Source organism: Ursus americanus, chromosome 17 (genome assembly GCF_024610735.1).
Source record: "Ursus americanus isolate L20-20 chromosome 17, mUrsAme1.1.p, whole genome shotgun sequence".
NCBI classification, from domain to species: Eukaryota; Metazoa; Chordata; class Mammalia; order Carnivora; family Ursidae; genus Ursus; species Ursus americanus.
Genome location: NC_142143.1, coordinates 561,092 through 583,931, shown reverse-complemented (window position 1 = coordinate 583,931; position 22,840 = coordinate 561,092). Strand labels below are relative to the sequence as shown.

The following is a 22,840-nucleotide window of genomic DNA, read 5'->3' as shown; positions in this document are numbered from 1 at the left end:
CAAGTAACTTTCTAGTTAAAATTTGACTTAACTAGAAGAGTGAACTAGACCAGCGATCCCCTGATCAGCTGCTTCCCGGTGTCACTGTGCTGGAGTGTCTCTAAAACAGGAGCTCTGGTTTCCTGTTGTCAAGGTAGTGCCCCGGAGTGTCTGTCCCTGTTGGCTTGGGCCTCCTGGAGCCCGGGGCACCTGCACCTGCTTCCTGCCCTGCCTTTGCTCCCCTCCCAGAACAGCTTTGTCTGCGTGTTTGCTTAGCCAGTCTCTCTAGGACCTCTTTGTGCCAGCACCTTCTAGGCTGAGTTCCCAACTATTCTAAGCTAGAAACAGACATGTTTTGTTAACTCAGCACACATTTGAGCCCATGTGGTAAGACTGTTCAGGCCATTTACCCAGATGTGTGTAGTGATGATCCTGTCCCCTTCATCGTGTTCATGTTAGTAATTCATACTTTGCTGTTGCTTACTCAGCGCCCCTGCTTCCACACGTACTTGACGTGTGCTTTGGTGAAGCCCTTGCCACCCACCCGTGTCTCAGGTGGGAGGTGTCGGGCCTTCCCGGTGCTGCTAGTGGTGGCTCTGGGGCTTCAGGGGCCTTTCTGCCACAGAACTTCCCTCTAAGCCGTCTTCCCACCCAGAGCTAAGCTACAGGGATATCCAGGTGAGGTGACTATGGAATAAGGGGGTCGGGGCTACGTGTCTCCGCTCAGGCATGAGCTGGAAGCAGGAGTTAGAATGAGGGAGGAGTGCCTTTCTTCACCGTGTGCAGGTGGTGTAATCAGTGGTTCACTGGACCTCCCTGTGACACATCGCTTCTCTCCCACCGTCTCTTCCCCCGCTGTTTCCTTTCCAGTCACTTTTTGTGCTGTGTTAGACCTGCCCACAGCAGCAGTGACGAACTTCATCCTGATGGTGGCCGACTTCAGTGACCCCTCCCTGCAACCCTTTCTGGGGAAAGACAGAAGCTTGGGGGTGAAACCGAATTTCCCCAGAGAAACTCCAGCTGAAAAGCAGGAAGGCAGGACCCAGACAGAGCAGCCTTTACCAAATGTGTTGTGCATTCCTGCGGGAGTGGCTCTGCTGTTCGGGGCTCACAGCAGCAGTAAGAGTTAGCAGAGTAGGAGCTCAGGAACAGTGGTTTTCAGATTCACGGTTTTGAGAGAGTCTTGGGCATGGTGCCCCTGCTCTCCTCTGTTGGAGGACACGAGAGGGCCCCGTGAGAGCTGGTGTGGGGGAAGGATCCCAAAGCAGCTGAAGTAAGTTTGCAAACTCCAGGCTGATGCCAGCAGTTCACATTTATTTTTGGTTCTTGAAGGACCTTTAGTCTTTCTGAAGAGGGAAAGGATGTCTGAGTGAGAATGGCTCATATGAGACGCGGGGTGATTAAGAATTTTGACTAGTGCGTTTTTGTTTTGTTTTGTTTTTTTTAAGGAACTCAAGACGACAACTTCCAAGTTTTCTTCCACAGTATCCAATACCAGATAGACTTAAGAAATGCGTGGAACAAAAAATTGATATTCTGACTTTTCAGCCATTACTCGCAGAGGTAGGAAACATACCTGATATGAAATATTTTTCACTGCATTTAAGTGTTTTCCAACGAAATCAGGATGAACCCTGCTTGGGTTCAGACCTCAGACTGGTTTGTTTTTACCTCAGGTAGCTGGGAATATCAGGTTAATGAGAGATAGGGACCATTGCTGTTGACACTGCTTGCGCTGATGCCCTCTGCCACCTGCCCAGCCCGTCTGTGCTAGGCCAGCGGCCTGCCTCTGAACAGCTCTCCATCCAGGATAAAACTCTGAGCCACTGAGAAGACAGGATGTGTGTGGGAAAGCCCTGTAGCTACACAGACCGGTGGTTGGGAGGAGGGCAAGGACATCAGGCCTCACACGGGCTGGAGCTGCCTTTGCCTGGAACGCCCTCACGTCACCCACCCCATGCAGTAATGGTGCTTTGTGCTGAGGGTTATTGGCAAACTCACAGGAGGAAGCCTTGTCCAGCCTGTCCACTGTTACAGGTGGTGGCTGACGCCAGACAAGGGGTGAGGCCCCAGCAGGGCAGGGGTAGCACAGAGAGGAGTCGAGGGTTGATGGAGCATATGTCTGTGTGCACATGGACACCAAGTCCAGGAGCAAGGGAAGTGTCACATCTGCTGTCAGGGGAGAGCGCTACCCTGTGTGCAGGAGGGCACTCCCCACGGGGCTTGAGGGTCCATTGGCTGAGGAGCAGGTGAGCAGCGTCCAGGTGATGAGGAGAGAAGAGAACAGACAGCAGCAAGAGGGAGACGTGGTTAGGGTTTTGTCGAGGATGAGCCAGCCTGGAGACTGTTTGTGGGCTGAGGGCGTGAGGCATGAGAGAGCAGATGGAGACGGGGCAGTATGTGGAGGAAAGAAGGTTTAGGAGGAAGCTGGGGACCTGGGGAGGGTTGTCTTTGAACAGAAGGAGATGCCAGTAGGAGCAATGGGGCCCTTCCTGTCTGCCAGGCTCTGGGCTCCTAGCTGGGCAGGCAGGAGAGGCTCCCGCCATGCTGCAGTGCAGATGGGCACAGGCAGGAGGTGGCCCCTCCCCAAGGACTTGCTGGCATTCTGGAAGAGGGGGGGAAATACGGGGAGTGGCACGCTGAGACACAGGGGTGGGGTGGGTTGCAGCTCTGCATTGGCTGGGCGCTGGCCTGGCAGCATGGGAAGACCAGTGTGCAGAGGCTGGAAGCAAGGAAGCTTGTTAGGAAGGCGTGGCAGCATTCGTCATGAGTCCCATGCCTGAACTCGGTTCCATGGCAGCAAGCGGGCCTTAGAAATAAGGGGGCACCTGGAGGCCAAGTGACTGTTGCTGGGGCAGAACTCAGCGGCTACGAGCGTCGTGTGAGTCTTCGTATCTGTAACTCCCCTTCCCGTGAGCCTGGGCACTGGGAGGGACCTTCCTCGTGCCGGCACAAGAGAGTAGTGCGTTCCTGCCGGGCCGTGATAATAACATTGCCTGGAATGGTGGTAAAAAGGGCCATGTGGCTGCAGGCTCCAGAGTTCCTCCACCAGTGTGATTTGCTTGGTCCTGTACCTGCCTCTGGGGTCTGCCTGGCACACAGTGCCGTCCCTTCATCTGCTTTATACAGAGGTGGAAGTGATGGACGGTGGCCTGCGTCCGTGGAAGGTGCACGCTTTGAGGAGCACTCCGACCCTGCATGCGGTATCACCCCAGTCAAGGTGATGGACACACCTCCTCCCCCCCCCAGCATTGCTGGGTGCCCTGGGTGGCCCCTCCCTAGGCCTAACAGGGTGAGCTTTCTGCCACCAGAGGTTTGTTCCCTCTTTGGAGATCTGTGTATACAGATGGCTGGTGCAACTGGGGAACAGGGTCTTTAGTCCTCTTTAATTTTAAGTAAGTTTAGATAAGTAGCCGCATGTGGAGAGTGGTGTTTGGGCAGCACAGTCCAGGGGGTGCTCTAACACGTCCCAAGGAGCGAGACCTCCACCATGGCACCGTCCAGTTCTTTCTCCTTGGATTTTCTGCCAATGTCATAAATTTGGCTTCCATATGTGTTTTGAACTCCATGCTGCACTTTACCATTTTTGCTTTACATTTACGGAATCCGTTATCTCTTAAAGGCATTTTAAAAGCTAAGCCTTTTTGACACCACGTAGTTTGCACCCTTGGTGCCCTTCGCTCCTTCGTGTGGACCCAGACTCCCATGGGCCCCCTGCTGCTGGACGGCGTGAGCCTCTGTGCGGTGGTGCGCGTCTGCGAGTGATCGGTTCTTTCCGCTCTTGTATGTCTGGGCAAGTAGCTCACCTCCGTTTTTGGAAGATACTTCTGCGGGGTCTTGAGTTCTAGGCTGGAGCTTTAAAGCTGCTGCCCCGCCGTCTTCCTGCTCACCGCGTTTTCAGTGAGACGTCTTTGCTTTTAGCTTTTGTTCTTCTGCATATAATGTGTGTTTTTCTCTAGCAGCTTTTAAGTTTTTCTCCTTATTACTATTTCTAAACAAATTTAACTTATAATTTGCTTTAGTATAGTTTGCTTCTGATTTCTTGGCATGGGGTTCTTTGAGCTTCTTGGATATGTGTTTTCCTCAACTTCCTCAGTTTTCCTCAAATTTGGGTAATTTCCGGCCATTCTGTTTTCAGAGGCTCTTTCCACCGAGCCGCTTTCTCAGACTCCCGTTCCTCCTGCATTGGCCATTTGGAGCCACCCCACAGTTCACGGCCACTCTGCTGGCTTTTCTTCGGTGCTTTCCGCTACATTGCGTTTTGGAAGGTTCCTGTGGCCAGTCCTCAGGTTCACTAACGTTTTCTTCGGCAGCGTGTTATCGCATTCGGTGTATTTCAGCATCACACGTGGTAGTTACTATCTCCGCCAGTTCAGCGCGGTCTTCTCATGTCTTCTGTGTCTCTGCTTCACATGCCCAGTCTTCCTGCTCTTTGAGTAACGGCTGTTTCAGTGTGCTCGTCTGCAGGTTCTCGTTCCCTTGAGGGGTCTTCCTCCCCATTAGGTGTTGTAGTTTCTGTTTCTTCCTAAGTCTGGTAGTCTTTGTTTGGATGCCAGACATTCTGGATTTTACCTTGTTGGCTGATGGGGTATTTTTCTGTTGCTGAAAATATTCTGAGGTTTGTTCTGGGGTGCAATTAAGTAACTTTGGAACAGTCGGATACTTCCAAGCCTGGCTTTAAGGCTTTGTTAGGGGGACCAGAATGGCGTTTGATTTAGGGCTAACACCCTTCCGAATACTCTGTCCAGTGTCTCGTCTATTACCAGCCTTTCCATTTGGGCTGGTGGGTCTCACACTGTTCTCGGCCCTGTGTGAGCTCTAGGAATTACTCCCTCTAATCCAGTGGTTCCCAGCAGGTGACAGTTCCCCTCCCAGGAGACATAGTTGGTTGTCATGGCTGGGGGTGCTAGTATCAACAAGCGGGTAGGGGCCACGAATGCTGGTGAATACCCTACAACGCGCAGGACAGCCCCCCCCCCCCCCAGGGAATAGTACAGCCCAGGTATTGGTCTGGCCAGGGCTGAGGAACGTGCTTTTCCACCATCAGGGGGCGTCCCAGCCTGACGCGGTTTCTTACACTCATGCGCTGACCACTGCTCAGCGGACGGCTCAGAGGGCACCCCTGAGGCTCTCTAGACCTCTCTCTCTGCTGCTGTCTCTTTCTGGCACTCTATTCCCCCAGCCCCATCTCCTCAATGCAGAGACCATACAGCTACCCTGGGCGCTCTGCCCCGGGGCCTGGAAAATGTCTAGGTGGTAGCCGGGGCAGTTGCAGGGCTCCCTGAGGTAGTTTCCCCAACCTCAGAGTCCGTGTTGGAAAGCCGATATCTCCCTGTTGGCTGAGTTCTAGCAGCTTGGACTTAGCATCGCCAGAGCTGCTGCTGTCCTGGACCACGGGGTATTGGACGTGTGACCCCGCTCTCACTCACTTGCTGGGTTTTTTTTCAGCTTTTGAACATGTCAAACTACAAGGAAAAGTTTTCAACTTTGCTCTGGCTTGAGGAGGTTCATGCGGAAATAGAACTGAAAGAGTATAACATGAGTGGGGTCACCTTGAAGAGAAATGGTGACCTACTGGTTCTGGAGGTCCCGGGATTGGCTGAAAGTAGGCCTTCTCTGTACGCAGGTGGGTTTGTTATGTGCCACGTTTTACTAGAGAGACCAGCAGACGCTGGACCCGCGTCAGGGGAAGAGAGTTTTCATTGGCACCACTGCAATCATATCGTCTCATTTCCTTTGCTTTGGGTCAGAATTTTCTGTGACTCTTGGTCAGCACTTCCAGCGCACCCAGCGCCTCGCTGCAGTCACACTGGTGCTGGTTCCAAGCGGCTCATCCCAGTGATGTTTGTTTATTTCACTTTCTCAAAGTGTTTGATTTTAGGGTACAAGAGCAAAATTTGGGGATTTTATAGTTTTACATGTGCTTCTGTTTTTTAACTAGGTGATAAGCTGATCTTAAAAACTCAAGAGTACAATGGACACATCATCGAGTACATTGGCTACGTGATTGAGGTGAGCGCGGGGCCAGCGCTTCCGGGCGGTCAGAGGTCAGCCTCCTACCAGGGCTGGGGCGGGGCACTCCTTCAGCCTTTCATAGGATTTCAGAAAATCCAGGATAAAGTGAATATTTAAATAAATTTGGTGTATAAAGAGAACTTAATAGCTAAAAAAGCGCTTTAATTTTCAGTCACGTAAGCCATATTTACCTTTTATCACGTGTAAGTCGCGATGTTAGCATTTAGTCAAATTTGGGCATTCTGAACATATTCCAGAAGAGAGAGCCTCGGAAGGAAAAATACATTTAAGTTTGCAGTTCTAAATGCTTTTGTGGAGAAGTTTTGCTGACTTCTCTCTCTCCCTCCTGGCGCGCCGCATGCTTCTGTGATTCTTCGGCTGGGCTCTACTCCCACCCTGCGCGGAGCACTGCCATGTCTGTGTGAAGGGAGGATGACGCCCACTCCTGCCTGATGCGGAAAACGACTGAGGAAATGCCAAAGCCCTGCCCCGGGTTGGGGGGCGGGGGCGGGTTACAAGAACTACAAGAGTCCGGCAAGGGTTCAAAGTGGGGCGACGTCTGGCCTCTATGACCATGTTTGCTGCATCTTGCACCAAAGTACAGGGCGTCAGCCCTTGCCAGTGCGGCTGATCGTGAAACCAGTGCTAGGTTGACTGGGGAGGGAGCCGAACCTTGATGCGCCGCCTGCCATTCCCACTGCTTCTCCCCAGTGATGCGGTAGCCACTTCTCCTGAGCTGGAGGGCCCGTCAACTCCGCCACCTTCAACACACTTCAGCTGTTGACCAAGAGGTCTGAGATGCCCATCATGGCCAGAGGACTGTCTTAGCTTCCAAAGGATAGGTCCAGTTGTGCCCCTCAGGGAAGATGCCCCCGGGGACGAAAACCTCAGAAGCAGTAGTGCCAGAGATGACAGGTGTGAGGTCTCGTTGGTTCCTGAACCCTGGCTGGGGGGTGGTCAGCATCATATGCAGACAAATCCTATTTTAGTAGATATACTACAAGCACCATAGGCTGACAAATCCAGACAGAAGCTACAAGCACCCCAGCCTTGGGGTTGTTGAGCACCCTTACTGATCCTTTGGTGGGATATTCCATAAAGTCAGCTGCTTCCAAGTGATGGAATTCATGGTCGACTTAGTAAATTCTACAGGTCTTAGCCCTTTGCCTTTCTTGATTCTCTATAGTTTAATTTTTGGCCAGTGCAGTGGCCAAACACACATAACATGATGGTACAGAAGGCCCTCAGGAGAGCCCCGCAGATGGTATGGTGGGCAGAAGACACACATCCAGGATGAGCAGTTATTCCATTGATGTCAAATGGTGTTTCTATGACAGGCGGGCCGGTGGCCCAGTGTTGTCAACCTGGCACCCGGTGGGGGGGGGCGGGGAGCGTGCCAGTGGGGTCACTGCTGCTGGCAGATTGTGCACTCATGTGCGTCCGGGGGCCGTGGGGAAGAAGGCTCCCAGGGCTGGGCCCAGCACGGACCCCTGCCACCATGGCCACCTGCACAGAGGGGCCCTCTTGTCGCCAGGAGCACGTGCCTGGAAACAGACTTCGTTGCTTCCTCTCTTCCCACTCAGTTTATCTCAGCATGGTTTTCGTTTCCACGTGCTCTGCTTGATTCATGAAAGCTGCCCTGTTGTTTTTTATATTGGCCTGCTTATCTTTTTCTTTCTGGGGTTTTAAAATATTTCATACATAGTTTTTCAAGTTTCTGGAAATGACGGTGGCAGTATGTGATGTCCTTGGGCCCCAGCTCTGTGGATGGCTGTGCTGACCCTCATTCTTGGTGATTTGCTTCCGTGGGTGCTTTAATCCGTGATCTTTAACAACAGGTTCACTTTCGCTAGTCTTGGTCCCTAGGAAACCGGGGGACCTGTGTTGGGCTTGCTCTCCTTTTAAGGGGACTGTGGCAGCTTCTGCTGCAAGCAGGGGCCCCACCAACAGGGCAGCCCCAGTGTCCCTGTTCCCGCCAGCTGGCTCAGGTCTCCTGGCCCTTGGGAACCCCCACACCACTTCGCACCGTTATTCCCTTTGTGCTCCTTCTCAACGTGGGGCTTGCTTGCTTTCTTTTTTTTTTTTTTTTTTTTTAAGATTTTATGTATGTATTTGACAGCGAGAGAGAGGGAACACAAGCAGGGGGAGTGGGAGAGTAAGAAGCAGGCTCCCAGCAGAGCAGGGAGTCCGATGCGGGGCTGGATCCCAGGACCCTGGGATCACACCCTGAGCCAAAGGCAGACGCTTAACGACTGAGCCACCCAGGCGCCCCTAACGTGGGGCTTTCTTTCCTTCTGTTTTTCTTCCGCGCTTCCTTAGAAATTCCCTTTCTGTCCCGCCTGTCCAGGAACGCGTTTATGCAGGCCCTAGCTGTGACTGGAGGGTCCCAGGACGTCTGGTTGCCTGTTCTGCTGGAAGGGGAGTCCTCGGAATGACCTCTTTGTGGAGGCGCTGTTGTGGCAGGCACTCCTCACTGCGTCATTGTGGGCTCGTCTCCTTCCTTCCAAGGCCATGGCCTGTGTTGTCACTTTGTTTCCAGAGAGCCCAGATCTCTGGAGTGTGGCCAGGGAGGAGCTCAGTAAGTGAGCTGGCACAGGGGCCTCCAGGGGCCAGGTCCTCCTGTGTGGACAATGTGACAACACCATGATTTAATCCTCCTGACCAGTTTCACAAGGAAACCAAATTTTAGCTCCAATCTGTTAAGTGTTTCATGATGTATTCCTAGATAAAGATGAAGATTGTCCTAGCAAATCAACTGTGAAGTATGGGAATTAAATTGTCTTGTTTCCTTTTTAGATTCATGAAGAAGACGTAACTCTTAAACTTAACCCAGAATTTGAGCAAGCATATAACTTTGAACCTATGGATGTGGAATTCACATACAACAGGTAATGCTCTCAGTGTCCCCTCCTACAAATGTGTCTTCATCCCTGGGGGGTAGCAGCCTCCCCCCACGTCCCCGTACACCTCAGCGCTAGTGTAGGAGATGCGGCGTGGCAGTGTCCGTGTCCATGGGTCACTCAGACAGGTTTTAAGACAACAAAGTTGCAAACATTTGCTGTCTGTTGATTCTTTAATGGACCGTAAGTGCACAGAGATCTTGTCATTTATCACATTATGAGCATGGGGAGGTGGCCCTGCTAACCTGCCATTCCCTCCCTTTCATGCACTATGCCCCCCGCCATTAACTGGGATTTTGTATTTGTCCCTCGCTTTAAAAAAAAAACAAACACAAAAAAACACAGTTGTGTGTCTTTGTACACACACATACACACACACAGAGAAATGTATTTTTTGGTTTTGTTTTGAGCTGTCAGTCTCTGGTTTCCAGGAGGTTTTCACTGACCTGTTCCTAAGATTCTCCATGCTGCACATCACTGTTCAGTGTCTTCCCCACTGCCCACGCCCCAGGGTGAGTCCGCCACACTCTCTGTTCTGCAGGTGGCCATTCACCCTGTCTCTACCCTGAAGACACTGCTGTGAGCACCTTCTCCCTCCTTGTGCACAAACGCTCACGTTCTCTTGGCTGCACACGCAAGAGTACGACTGTGGCTTTGCCCACGGTGGCGTCAGAGACCCCAGTACCAATGTCTGTAACAATCTGTTGATCCACACCACCCAGAGCCTTGTTTTGTTGAACTTCTAAATTCATGCCGACTTGGTAGGTACGTGACCTACCTCCGTATGGTCTGGACGTGGATTTCTCTGACTGCATTGTAAGGGCGAGAATGTCCATGTTTGATGGCCATAAAATTTTTTCACGTATGAAATGCTGGCTCATGTCTTCTCCCGAATGATTTGGGTGTTGTTATTTGTAGGAGTCTTTCTGATTCTTTGTGCCAGACTGTTCTTCGAGAGGCATGCTACACATAACTTCTGCAACTTCTCTAGGTCTTTTGCTTGTTGTTTCGCCTTCTGTGGAGCGTCTTTTAGGAATCATTAGGTGCTAATTTTAAGATTGATCAGGGATGTTTAGTTTTGCTTAAGAAATGCTTGGGTGTCGGGGCTGCCACCAGATCAAAGTGTGTTGAGTGTGAATGGGTTGTGGGTCAGTGGGGAGAAGCTGTTGTTTGGCCATGGAAGCTGAGCAGGCAGGATGGAGAGCGAGGTGAGGTCCAGGAGGGGGCCGTTTTTGCTATTCGAAATGAGAGAAACTAGCTCAGTGGAACCCCTGTGGTGGCAGGGGTGACTGGGGCAAGGAAGTGCATGTGGGAGGAGGTGGGTCTGGCCAGGTGGGGCAGGAGTCCTTAGCAGAGGGTAGCATCCTCCCTCAAGGTGGTCGGACGAAAGAGGTGAGAGCTGATTTGTATTTGAACATTTCTGACCATGTGTTACTCTGGAACATGCGGCAAGCCCAAGTCAAAGAGGAGGAGGAGTTTGGGGGACGGGGGGAGCAGAGAGGAAGCGTGGGATGAGGGTGGTGCGGGAGTGGACCGACGATGGGCGTGACATGCCACGGGGTTGAGCCAGAGAGACAGTGCCCAGGATAAAAAGGGTACCAGCAGTGAAGGGCTGTTGGAAAGACAGGGTGATGAGGTGGAGGGAGGACATTGGGTTCAGTGATCTCAGACGCTGGGCCCAGGTCTGGAGCGAGCATGTAGGCGGCCAGGTGGAGTGTCGGACAGATGAGAGGCCAGGGTGTGGGAGCGGCGGGCTGCCACATTTGACGCTGAGAGGCTTTGCTTGCCCTGCATCAGTTTTTAGGTTGTTCACATTAAGTTATGCAAAACCAGGAGATTTCCCATTTTAAAAAATAATCTGTATTCCCCACTTGTTTTGAACCATTGGAAGAAGGGACAGGCCCGCAGTGCAGCAGGCTGATGGAGCTGAGGACAGAGAGCTGCACTTTCTCGTGTTACCTGCTTACTTCCTGTAGGTATTTTCCCTTTAAAAAACAAAGACAAAAAACAGGTCTAGTGAGGTAGAATGTAGGCAGACTATGCCTTATTAAAGTATACAGTTTGAGGACTTCGATATACATCTATCCTGTGAAACCAGCTCCACAGTCAAGAGGAGAGTTTCTGCCACCACAGATGCTTCCTTCCTTCCCCACCCCCCAGGCCCAGAGCAGTGCTTTCTGCTGCTGTAGGTTAGTTGACATTTTGTAAAATCTTGCATAAATGGAAATATACAAGACTTATGTTGTTTGCCTGGCATCTCTCTTTGACTTAGCATAATTATTTTGAGATTCAACCTCACTGTGCATGATTTCATTGCCTTTTTTATTGAATTATATTTGACACACAGTGTTACGTTAATTTCAGTTGTATAACAGTGATTCCCATGTTCTTCCTTTTTATGGCTGAATAGTATTTTGTTGTAAGAATCTACCACAGTTCATCTGCCCAGTCCCCTGTGGATAGACACTGGTTTTTTTCCATATTTTGGCCATTACAAAGAGAACTGCTGTGAACGTCCACGTACAAGTTTTCGTAGGGACACATGTTCATTTCTCTTGGGTAAACGCAGAACAGTGTGACGGCCCGGTCCTATGGTGAGGGTGCACATAACTTCAAGGGAGTTCAAGCTCTTTCCCAAAGCAGCCGTACCCTTTGCATTTCCAGCAGCTTGGATGAGGGTCCCGTTGCCCTGCAGGCTCACAACCCTGGTCTGGTCAGTCTTTTTAATTTTAATCGTTGTAACAGATGTGAGGTGGTGTCTCACTGTGGTTTTCGTCTGTATTTCCTTAATGAGCGGTATTCCTGTGCTTATTTCCCATCCATACATATTCTTTGTTGATGATGAGTCTTGAAATCAGGTGACATTAAGGCCTCCTCTTTGTCCACTGTTTGCAGAGTTGGTGTGGCTCTTCTGGGTCTTTGGTATTCCTGTATGGATTTTAGAATTCAGCTTGTCAGTTTTTACAAAAAACCCATTGAGGTTTTGATTGGGATTACATTAAATTTTTAGGTCCATTTAAGGAAGAATTGACACCTTAATATTGAGTCTCCCAACGCTTGAAAATGGTACCTCTCTCCATCTAGTTAGGTCTGTTTTTCATTTCTTTTAGCAGTGCCTGTATAGTTCACTCTATATGTTTTGCGTATCTTCTGTCAGGTTGGTCTGACTCTTAAAAAAATCTAATGCTGTTATAAACGTAATCTTAACTTAAATTTCCAATTGCTTCTTTTTTTTTTTAAGATTTTATTTATTTATTTATTTGACAGAGAGAGACAGCCAGCGAGAGAGGGAACACAAGCAGGGGGAGTGGGAGAGGAAGAAGCAGGCCCCCAGCGGAGGAGCCTGATGTGGGGCTCGATCCCAGGACTCTGGGATCACGTCCTGAGCCAAAGGCAGACGCTTAACGTCTAAACCACCCAGGCACCCCTCCAATTGCTTCTAACTAACGTTTGTGAATGCCGTTTATTTGTATATGTTAATCTAATATCCTGAGAGCTCCTTAAACGCACTTCACGGTTCCAGTAGCTTTTTACAGGTTACACAGGATTTTCTACATGTACAATCTTTATGTTCAAATAAAGAGCAGTACTGCTTCCTTTCTTATCTGGATGCATTTTGTTTATTTTTCCTTGCCTGACTGCACTGGCCAAAGTAGCATTTCACAGACGTGACCTTGTTCCCAACCTGAGGGTTAGCGTTCATTCAGTCTTGAACCGGTAAGCACAGTGTGAGCTGTACGGAGGTGGTGTGTGTCCAGCCCCTCCAGGTTGAGGACATGGACTCCAGGTGTGCTTCGAGTGTTCGGTCAAGACTGGGTGTGGGCTTTGTCAGATGCTTTTTCGTATCAAGGTGATCATGTGGTTTTCCTTGTTTAGTCTATTAAGATAGTCAGTTACACTGATTGACTTTCTAATGTAAGATTGATGTGGTTTGAAGTGGTGGGGTTCAAAGCCAACGACACCAAGAAAGAATTCTTGAGACGTCTTTGGTGCAAAAAGGGGGTTTTATTAAAGCACAGGGACAAGACCCCTGGGAGAAAGGGCTGCTGCCTGGGATTATGAGGAGCAATTGATTATACACTGTGGAGTTGGGGGAGTTGAAGACACAGGAAGTTTCCAAAAGGACTTTCATCTGCTAAAGAAAACTCACGGGATCCTGGAGGCCAGGCAGTTGTCAGGCTCCGTTTGTTTTTCCCTCCGGCGAAGCATTAACGTGAAGACAGCAGGGAGCTTCCTGGAGTCATGTTGTACTCTGCCTGCCTTGAGTATTTGTCAACGGGCTGTGGGTTCTAAGGACATTTACTTTTATCTGCATTTCCTTCTGCCTTTGTTCCCCACATCAAAATCAACTCGGTGTCCTCGGATGCAAAGCCCCACTTGGCCATAACGTAATTTCCTTTTATATATTGTTAGATCTGATTTGCTACAGTTTTATTAATTTTTGCATCTGTGTTCATGAGGTGTATTGGTCTATAGTTTCTTGAAATTATTTTTTGTCTGATTTTGGTGTCAGGGCGATGCTGGCCTGACAATAAGTTAAAAAGCATCACCTCCTCCTCCATTTTTGGGGGGTAATTTACTGCAAATTTGACTTCTTTAATAAATCAGTCAGCATTTAGATTATCTGTCTTGTGTGCAGTGAGCTTCAGTAGTGTGTATCTTTTAAGGAATTTGTGTGTTTCATCCAAGTTATCATCTGTTTGCGTGGAGTCAGCGTATTATTTCCTTAGTAGTAGTGCTTGTTGGGTCTGAACCGATGTCGCCCTCTTGCTCCTGACAGTAGGAATATGTACTTTCTCTTCCCCTTATCAGTCTGGCTAGAGGTTTATCAGCTCAGCCTCACAAGGGAATCAACTTTTCACTTCATTCATATTTTCTAGTGTCTGTTTTTTATTTCGTTTATTTCTGCTCTGGTCTCTATGATTTCCTCTCTTCTGCTCACTTTGGGTTCCATTTGCTCCTCCTTATCTAGTTCCTATGGTGGAAGTCGAGGTCACTGATCTGAGACCTTTCTTCCTTTGTGATTTTAGTGTTTGGTGCTGGGTGCGTGCTGTCTGGTTCTTGGGTGTTCGCTCTTAGAAATAGTGAAGCAATAAATATTCTTTCTTGGGTCGCCTGGGTGGCTCAGTTGTTAAGCATCTGCCTTCGGCCCAGGGTCCTGGGATCAAGCCCTGCATCAGGTTCCCTGCTCTGATGGGAGCCTGCTTCTTCCTCTCCCACTCCCCCTGCTTGTGTTCCCTCTCTCGCTGGTTGTCTCTCTCTCTGTCAAATAAATAAATAAAATCTTAAGTAAATAATAAATATTCTTTCTTCTCTCTACAGAGATGTGAAAGTGGGGAGAATTGTCATCTTTGCAGCTTGGAATCTCTTCTTCAACAGTAGTTTCTACTTAGGAATGTTTTCTTCATTCTTTTCCTTTAAGTCTTTGTCCTCTTTTGGAATTCTTGTCTAGTATTTGCTCCCACTCCATCTGTTTTATTTTTCTTCCCTCATGGTTTTCCATGTTTCATATGTTAGTGCAAATACCGCTGGGATTTTACCGTTCAGTGTCTTGCTGTTCTTTAGATTAATCAAATCAGGAAATTATTCATCAACTTCTGTTTTAAACTATTAGACCCATTGCCTTTTTGGCATTTCTTGAGATCATTATCATCTTCAGCCTGTTTTTAAGATGGAGTGTTTCCACTGGATAACTTCAGATCAAACCTTTCTTGTATGTCTAGAATGAAAAACATAATGTTATTTTTATCTTGGTGAATTCCTCCTTTAGTGGGCTTCTGGGATTTGTTGAGTACTATTCTATTCCTGTTTTTCATGCTACTGATAAGTAGGCAGTGATCTGCAGGATGACACAGTTATCTTGTTAGCTTGGCCCATGTCCCAGTCTTTGTTTTGCTTTTTAAAAGATTTCTTTTTAAGATTTATTTCTATTAGAGAGAGAGAGCAGGGGGGAAGGCAGAGGGAGAAGGAGAGAGAATCTCAAGCAGACTCCACACCCGGGGCAGAGCCTGACGCAGGGCTGGATCTCATGACCTTGAGATCGTGATGTAAGCCAAAATCAAGGGTTGATGCTTAACCAGCTGAGCCACCCAGGCGCCCCTGTGCATTTTAAAAGATTTTTGAAACCTTTCTTCCTTCCCCCCCTGGAAGAGGTGAGATGGCCTGTGTCACCCAGGCACAAAGGTTGGAAAGCCTCCCACTGGAAGGGGACAAGGTGTTTAGTCCTTCCTCAGTTTCTTCCTGTTCTAAGTGCTGTTCTGGTTCTTATTCATCTTGGATGGAATTTGTTTTATCCCAGGCAACTATTTGCCAAAGATTATGTTGGAGGAACGGAGTGGGGCCACCAGGAGCCTTCGTGCCTGGGACCCTTAAGGGGAAGGTCTCTGAGGGTTGGGCTTGTGCACTCAGTTTTTCTAGCTTCACATGCCCCCCCTCCCCCGCAATTCCATGCCATGCAAATGGGTCCTGATGACCTCTCAGCATCTGCTCTGCACCTCGCAGTTCAGGGGAGAAACAGTCATTTGGTCTTCGGGCTCCCAAGTCTGAGTTTTCCAGAAACGCGTATGTGGCCCAAATTCTGAGTCAGTGTGGAAGCCGCGCTCGCACCTGTGCTTGTTTGAGGCCAGATGCTCTTTATCAAACAGATATCCATCCTCACTCGCACTTTGCGGCTTTGGTCATCTTGTTGCATTGAAGATGAGGTTTTATTTTACATTTTTTATTCTTTTCGTTGTGTTAAGAAACAAAACAGCAGGCCCGCAACAGAGGTGCTTATGTGAATCCCCATGTCACCAAACCTGGAGGGACTTACAGTTTTGTCTCCCCCGAAACAGCATCTTAAGCCAGTCACCCAGGAACTGCCTGGTCAGGACTGTGAGGTGCGCAGCCTGGCAGATGCCTGCCTGCCCCTGAAGGAAGGGGGCTTGCGATAACCAAGCCTATTTTGCCCGGGATAATTTCCTTGCACGCACTCCCTTCTGGCTGTAGAAGTCCTTTATTTTGTACATCTGCTGGCTGAGTGCTGCCTGGTGGGAATCAGTTTTTGCCCAAACTCTTAAAATTATTAATAGGCCTCAGTTTATCTTTTAACGGTTGTGAATTTCAAAAGTTTGAATCTTTACAATCAAAATTACTTTGCTGTTGATGTAGTAGTGTTAATATTTCCCTTATACTTCATAGGCTATATCTCTTTTTTTTCTAGTTGTGCTCTTTATGTATTTAAAAGAGAAATATTCCCAGAAAGGAAAGAATCCCTGCTGTCCTATTACATGGGATGTTTCTGTTTAAAGTTTTTCTGTAAAACTCCTAATATTGTGTATAGAAACACACTATAAAGTGAGCCCTGGGTGTTCAGACTCCCCGGCGGGGCCTGTGAGAACATGGAGAGCTCTGACTCTAATATGGCTCCTATATAAGTATTTTGTAAAGGTTACATTAGCAGGTTGGCTCAGGTTATGTAATTATCAGATTTCCGTAACCAGTGCTAGACTTACTATTTCTAAACTGGAGGTGAATTACTTCACGTTGTTCTCTCTCTGGCAGGACCACAAGCAGACGGTGTCACTTTGCACTTGAACATGTCATCCACTTAGGTGTTAAAGGTATTCTTTTTGTGGAAAAATAGTGTTACTTCTTCCCAGAGTATTTTTATAAGCTTCATGTAAACTTTGGTGCAAAACACAGTCTCTTCAGTCATATGTTACAAGTAAAACTATGCAGTCCAAAGTTTTTTCCCCACTGGCAAGTTTCGGTATTTTCTTACTATTTCTGCTGTATAAAAATAGCATGCTTAAAGTATTGAAAATGAAGTCATTGCACTGTGCTTTTTCCCTTTTAGTAGAATTCGCTTGTGTAGCTCCAGGGAGGCAGACGGCTTCATTATGAGCTATGCACAGTACTGGTGTTCTGCGGTAGCCGCGGGACCACATACAGAAGTCAGAAGGGAAAGGAAGGCAGAGATGTGAATGACTTAGGTTGCCTCTATTCATCTTTTTTAAGTGTTTCAGTAATATTTACCATCTTACTTTGTTTTAAAAGTGTTGTTTCCAGAAGAAATCATTTTACAGTCTCCCCAAGTGACAGGGAATTGGACACCAGAAGACACCAGAAGCAATGGACAGTCCACCATCAAGGTATTGCTTTGATGACTCTGAAATATTTAAATAGATAATATATTAGCTCTCAATTGCCTGGAGTGTTAGGGCAGTGTAATTCACAAGTAACCCAAGATCACAGCTCAAATGAAACGAAGATATTCATACTACGGATTTAGTGTAAAGTTTAGATACAACGGTACATAGGACTAAGATGGCCACCGTAGGGTAAGTGGGGAAAACCAAGATACGGATCTGTTTGTATGAACTTCTCATTTTAGTTTAAAATTACATGCTTTTTGTGTACATCCAGGCACATTTATGTGATTACATACTGCATAGAAAATGTCTGGACCCATATACATCCACCAAGTTGTTAACATTTGTAATCTTTATGACCATTACAAAGGTAGATATTTTTTACTTCTGCAATCCAGTTGTTCTATAAATAGTAACATAGTGCCTATTATGTGCTGTTCCATAGATTATTATGAGTAAAACAGAAGTGGTTTTATTTATCATTGTGTTTCCAGTAATGAGTAGAATGCTCCATGTCTGTGGGAGGTTTTAATCTGTAGTTCTGTGGTATTGGAATTTGCTTTTTTGAACATGTTTAAATTTATAATAAATACAAATTTCTAATTACGTCTAATATTTAGAAACTCTTTTACCATTTTATAGCTCCTCTCAAAAAATGCAGTAATGGGAGTTTTGAAATGCCTACATATTCGCAAAAGAATTCTATGAAGGAAAGGAAAAAAAGTTTCTGTTAAAATCATCTTTATTTCTTACCTGATCTAAAAGTAGACAGAGGTCCTCATTGGAACAGTGTCCTCTGCAAACTCTCCATCATCTCACTTCCTGGTCCACTCCATGGCCTGATTCTCAAGGAGGGTTTGTGATCCTGAATGGGAGACGTGAGGTGGGGGAAGTGTTACCGTTTGTGTGGATCACATTCCTGATTAGCCGAATCTTAATATTTTTAAATGCAGAACATTGCCTTCTTACGAATTAGCTAGGTTGCACATAAACTCAAGGACATTCCACACATCAACCGAGATGGAATTACAGAGACTGAATTTACCTTCCTACCTTAAATAATTTAAAATCAGACAAAACACATGGCACAACAGTTTCAGACATTCGTACATCAGATACCGTAGAGCAGTGATTGCTGAGAGTGGAAGCACACGAGGTGACCCCTGTGATTGCCCCAGCTTACCATCTTCAGAGTTCCCAGGCCAGGGAGCAGAAAGGGGAGGCCCATGGTCTACAGAATTGAGGAGACACCCCTGACAGTGCAAGGACAAGATGTGACAGCTGGAGGAGAGCACAGGAAAGAGAGAACTCTCGGGGTCTGCACAGGCCCCCTTGAGTTTTCAGCCCAGGACTCATGAATGCATGCCGGTGAGGAAAAGACCCGAGCCCGGAAAAGAAACCCTGAGAGCAGAGAGGAATCCTGAGTCCCCACGGTGCTGGGCATGGTTTGTTCCCACAGCCGGCGAATTCACAGGGTAACAAGCAGAGTCCTCAGAGGGTGTTGCCTGAGGATTGGGGAGAGCCTGGCCCCACACTGCCTGCCACCCCACCACAGGCTGAGAGTAGCTCTCCAAGTAATGCAGCCACATCCCACGACAAAGGTCAAGGATAGTTGCAGGAATACAAAAATATATACCCATTGAGGTGTAAAATTCACAGTGGTATCCAGAAATAAACTGAAAAACACAACCCATTATAAGAAATTTCAATTAGTTGAAATCAACTCAAAAAAAAAAAAAAACAGTGGTAACAATCAGCAGACAAGGACATTAAAACAATTACTATAACTATACTCCATCTACTCATAAGGAAGAGGAACACACAAATGTGTTCAGTGGAGATACAAACAATAAAAGACAGATTTCTCTTCTAGAGACAAAAAAGTCAATGTCTAAGATGAAAAATGATTAATAGCCGACTAGGCACTGTAGTCAGAAAGACTATAGAAACTTGACAAAAAGAAACAATAAAAAGATTTTTTTAAACAACAGCTCTAAAATATAAAGTGTATTAAACAAAGAAAAGCATCAGTGAGCTGTGGGACACCTTTAGCAGCCTCGCATCTGTGCAGTTGTCCCCGAGCGGGAAGTATAAGGAATACTAGAAAAAACAGTGAGTGGAAACTTTCCTGATTTGATGAAAACCATAAACCCTACATATTCAGGAGACTTATTAACAGACCTGCAGTATGAGAAATCTGAAGAAGACTGCACTGAGGCACATGACAATCAAATCCCTGACAGCCACTTACACAGAGCCAATCTTGGGAACAAGGGAAGTCTCATCGCATGCCGAGGAGCAGAAACAAGGCCGGCAGCAGGCTTCATGTTGACAGCGGGGTGCGCCAGAAGACAGCGGGACGGCTCTGAAGGTGCTGGCAGGAGAAACTGTCAGCCCAGAACTCTGTGCCCAGTAAGCACTGTAGAAATGAAAGGGAAGTGAAAACGTGCTCAGACATGCTCAGGCTGAGAGATGGGGGTCCGTTTACCGCTGACCTGCACCACTGGACACGAGTCCGTCAGCACACGGAAGTGACGGCAGGTGGGCGTGAGGGTCTACCCAGAGGAGCGAGAAGGACCAGAAACTACAAATAGGTACACACATTTAAATAACTTTTTCTTTAAAAAAAAATTCTTTAAAAGGTAATTGACTTTTTAAAAAGAAGGAAATCCTGTAAAATGTGACAGCATGGGTGGGCCTGGAGAAATTTATACTCAGAGAAATAAGCCAGTCACAGAAGGACACATACTGCATGATTCCTTTCATAAGAGATTTCTAAAGTCAGACTCTTTTTTTTTTTTTTTAAAGATTTTATTTATTTACTTGACAGAGAGAGAGACAGCCAGCGAGAGAGGGAACACAAGCAGGGGGAGTGGGAGAGGAAGAAGCAGGCTCATAACGGAGGAGCCCGATGTGGGGCTCGATCCCATAACGCTGGGATCACGCCCTGAGCCGAAGGCAGACGCTTAACCGCTGTGCCACCCAGGCGCCCCTACAAAAGTCAAAGTCTTGGAATCAAAAGAGCAGAGTGCTAAGAGGGTAGATCTGAAATGAAATCTTACCACAATGAAATTTCATAGTTTTAAAAGATGTTTGACTTTTGAAAGCTGAGATAGTGACACTATATTACAGAGTCTGTAACATGTAGACCTAAAATATGCAATAATAGCACCAGGGATGGGAGAGGAGAGTAGTATTTCTTACACTGTGTTGATATAATTCACTTGAAGGAAACTGTGATCAATTAAAGATACATGCTCTCAACCCCGGAACAGCTACTGGATAACGATACAAAGAGCCAGAGCAACAAGGAAGAGGAAAGGGAGTCACAAAAGTTATTGGTTGAAAAGTAAGCAGAAAAAGAGGGACACACGGACAACTGCTATAACCTGAGTTCTTTCCTACCCACTCGTACAGTGTTTATGTAGATGGGGTGTTGACATCTCTGGCTGTAATCGTGTACCTAGAACAGTTGAGACAGAAAGCAAGTAGCGAGGTGGGAGAGTTCAGTCTGACTGGATCACAGCACATGTGTGTGGTCTAGACACACCAGGTAGGAGCTGAAGGTGGTCAGACCCAGCTATATGCTGCCTGTAAGAAAACGTTCTAAATATAGAGGCACAAAAAGTCAAAAGTAAAAGATGGGAAAAGATACAGTCAAAAGGAGGATGGAGTGGCCGTGTCCATGTCCGGGTAGGTTTCAGAGCACAGGTCTTCGGGATAAAGGTGGCTTCGTAGTAACAAGGAAGATAATCATCAGGAATGCGTAACAGTCCTGACACATATGCACCTGATAACAGCCTCAAAAGAATGAGATGGAAACTGATAAAACTGCAGAGAGAACGGGACAAATTCCCTGTGCCTGTCAGCGATGTCCACACTCCTCCCTCAGTTAGTGACGGAAAAGAAAGAAGATGGGCACAGCACAGTGACCTGTCAGCCACTGTGACCTAAGGGGTGTTTGTAGAGAAGGCCACCCGAAGAGATACATGGGATACGTGCACTTTGTGTAGAAGTGGACACACAATATTCACCACTGTAGACCCTATTTGGGGCCATAAAACAAGTCTCGTTTAAAAAGATTAAAGTCCTACAAAATAGAAAGAACCACATAGAAAGAATCAAGTTAGAAATCAATTGCAGGAAGACCTCTAGAAAATCGCCCAAATACTGAGAAACCGAAAGCACACTTATATGTAACCCACAGATCACAGAAGAAATCGGTGCCGAAATTAGAACACTTCTACCAAAAGGAACGTGATTCCGCAGCACGGCAGAAACGGTAAGCCGCCGCTAGAACACTGTTCAGGGGCGTTCATAGCCCTGAACACCCAAAGTAAGGAAGAGCAAAGGTTTCAACTCCGTGACCTAAGCTTCTTCCTTAGAAAACTAGAAAAACAAGAACAAATGTAATACGAACTCAGCAAAGGAAAGAAGATAACAAAACATTGGCAGAGAAATCAGTAATCTAGAAAACAGAAGGAATGGTACAGGGATCCATGAACCCAAAAGCTATTCTCCAAGAAGATCAATGAAATTGCTAAACTTGAAACAAGACTGATGAGGGGAGGCATGAAGACAGATTCCCAGAATGCAGGAGAGAGGCGACCTTACTACAGACTCTGCAGATGGGAAAGAAGAGAGGGGGATAGTACTGGGGGTGTCAGTGGGACATGTCAGCTGGCCAAGGTCGTGGGCTGTTGGACGCCTAGTTAAATCTTATTTCTGGGTGAGATTGCCGTGTGGCTGGGTGCCCCAGTCAGGGCAGGGAGGCATCCCTCCCGTGAGACCTGAACAGAGCAGGCAGGTTCACTGGGACGACTCCTGCCCAACTCCCCTGAGTGGGACCATCATTCTCTTCCTGCCCTCTGTGTCCAGCTTGCCAGTGGCAGACCTCACATTTCTCAACCTCTATAGTCACATAAGCCAATATCTTATAATAAATCTGTTTACCTATATATACATATATCCTATTGATCAAAAAGATCAAGAGCTCTAGAGAACTCAGATATGTATGTGTAGTTATACGTATGAGAGAGACCAGGAAGGAGGCTGGTTTAACATTCCAAAGTCTCAGTCAGTGATACTCATCATGTTAACAAACCTAATCCCCACAGACACAGAAAAAGCATCTGAAAAGATCCAACATCCATTCCTGATTTAAGGGAAGGGAACTTCCTTCACCTACAAAAAAACCTACAGAGTGAGTAACAAGATGCACTTTTCCCGTGAAAGTCAGGGCACTTCCAGTCCTGCCACTTACTTACGTTGAGCACTGTACACGAGGTTGTAGACCAGCAACTTGCAAGAAAAATAAGAGGCACCAGTGTTGTTATGTGTAAAATCTGACGCACTCCAAAAAGAAGTCATTGGAACCAATAGATTAGCAAGCTTACAGGATATAAGGTTGGTATACAGAAGTAAATTCTGTATACACTGGCATAAACACCCAGAATTGAATCTATAATACCATATAAAGTAGCATCCAAATGTTCCAGACGTTAGGGACGAATCTGACAAAAGATGTACAAGACTACACTTGGAGACCTCACAACACTGATGAGAGAAGCTGCTGATGCGTCAGAAGACCCAGACCAGTCAGTGAGCTCAGTGCTGGTCCCGTCAAATCTTAGCAGACATTTTTGTGGAAATTGACAAGCCAGTTCCAAAATTTATATGGAAATGCAAAAGGCCGAGAATTTTCAGAACAACTTTGAAAAAGAACAACAAACTCAGAGAACTCATACTGCCTGATCTTGAAACATTTCACAAAGTTACAATAATCAAGGTGGTGTGGCACTGTCATCGGGATAA

General features: G+C 47.1%; 1 protein-coding gene across 1 annotated transcript in view; it reads left to right on the top strand.

Annotated features, from left to right (window-relative positions):
- The window catches only part of MOV10L1 (Mov10 like RNA helicase 1), a 65,236-nt gene that overhangs the window by 22,063 nt on the left and 20,333 nt on the right, over positions 1 to 22,840 (top strand). Inside the window, exons 9-14 of the mRNA XM_087868595.1 lie at positions 1,428 to 1,542; positions 5,428 to 5,605; positions 5,921 to 5,991; positions 8,791 to 8,882; positions 16,437 to 16,495; positions 16,932 to 17,026. Of these exons, the coding sequence (XP_087724721.1) occupies positions 1,428 to 1,542; positions 5,428 to 5,605; positions 5,921 to 5,991; positions 8,791 to 8,882; positions 16,437 to 16,495; positions 16,932 to 17,026 (610 nt within the window). The remainder of the gene's footprint in view (positions 1 to 1,427; positions 1,543 to 5,427; positions 5,606 to 5,920; positions 5,992 to 8,790; positions 8,883 to 16,436; positions 16,496 to 16,931; positions 17,027 to 22,840) is intronic.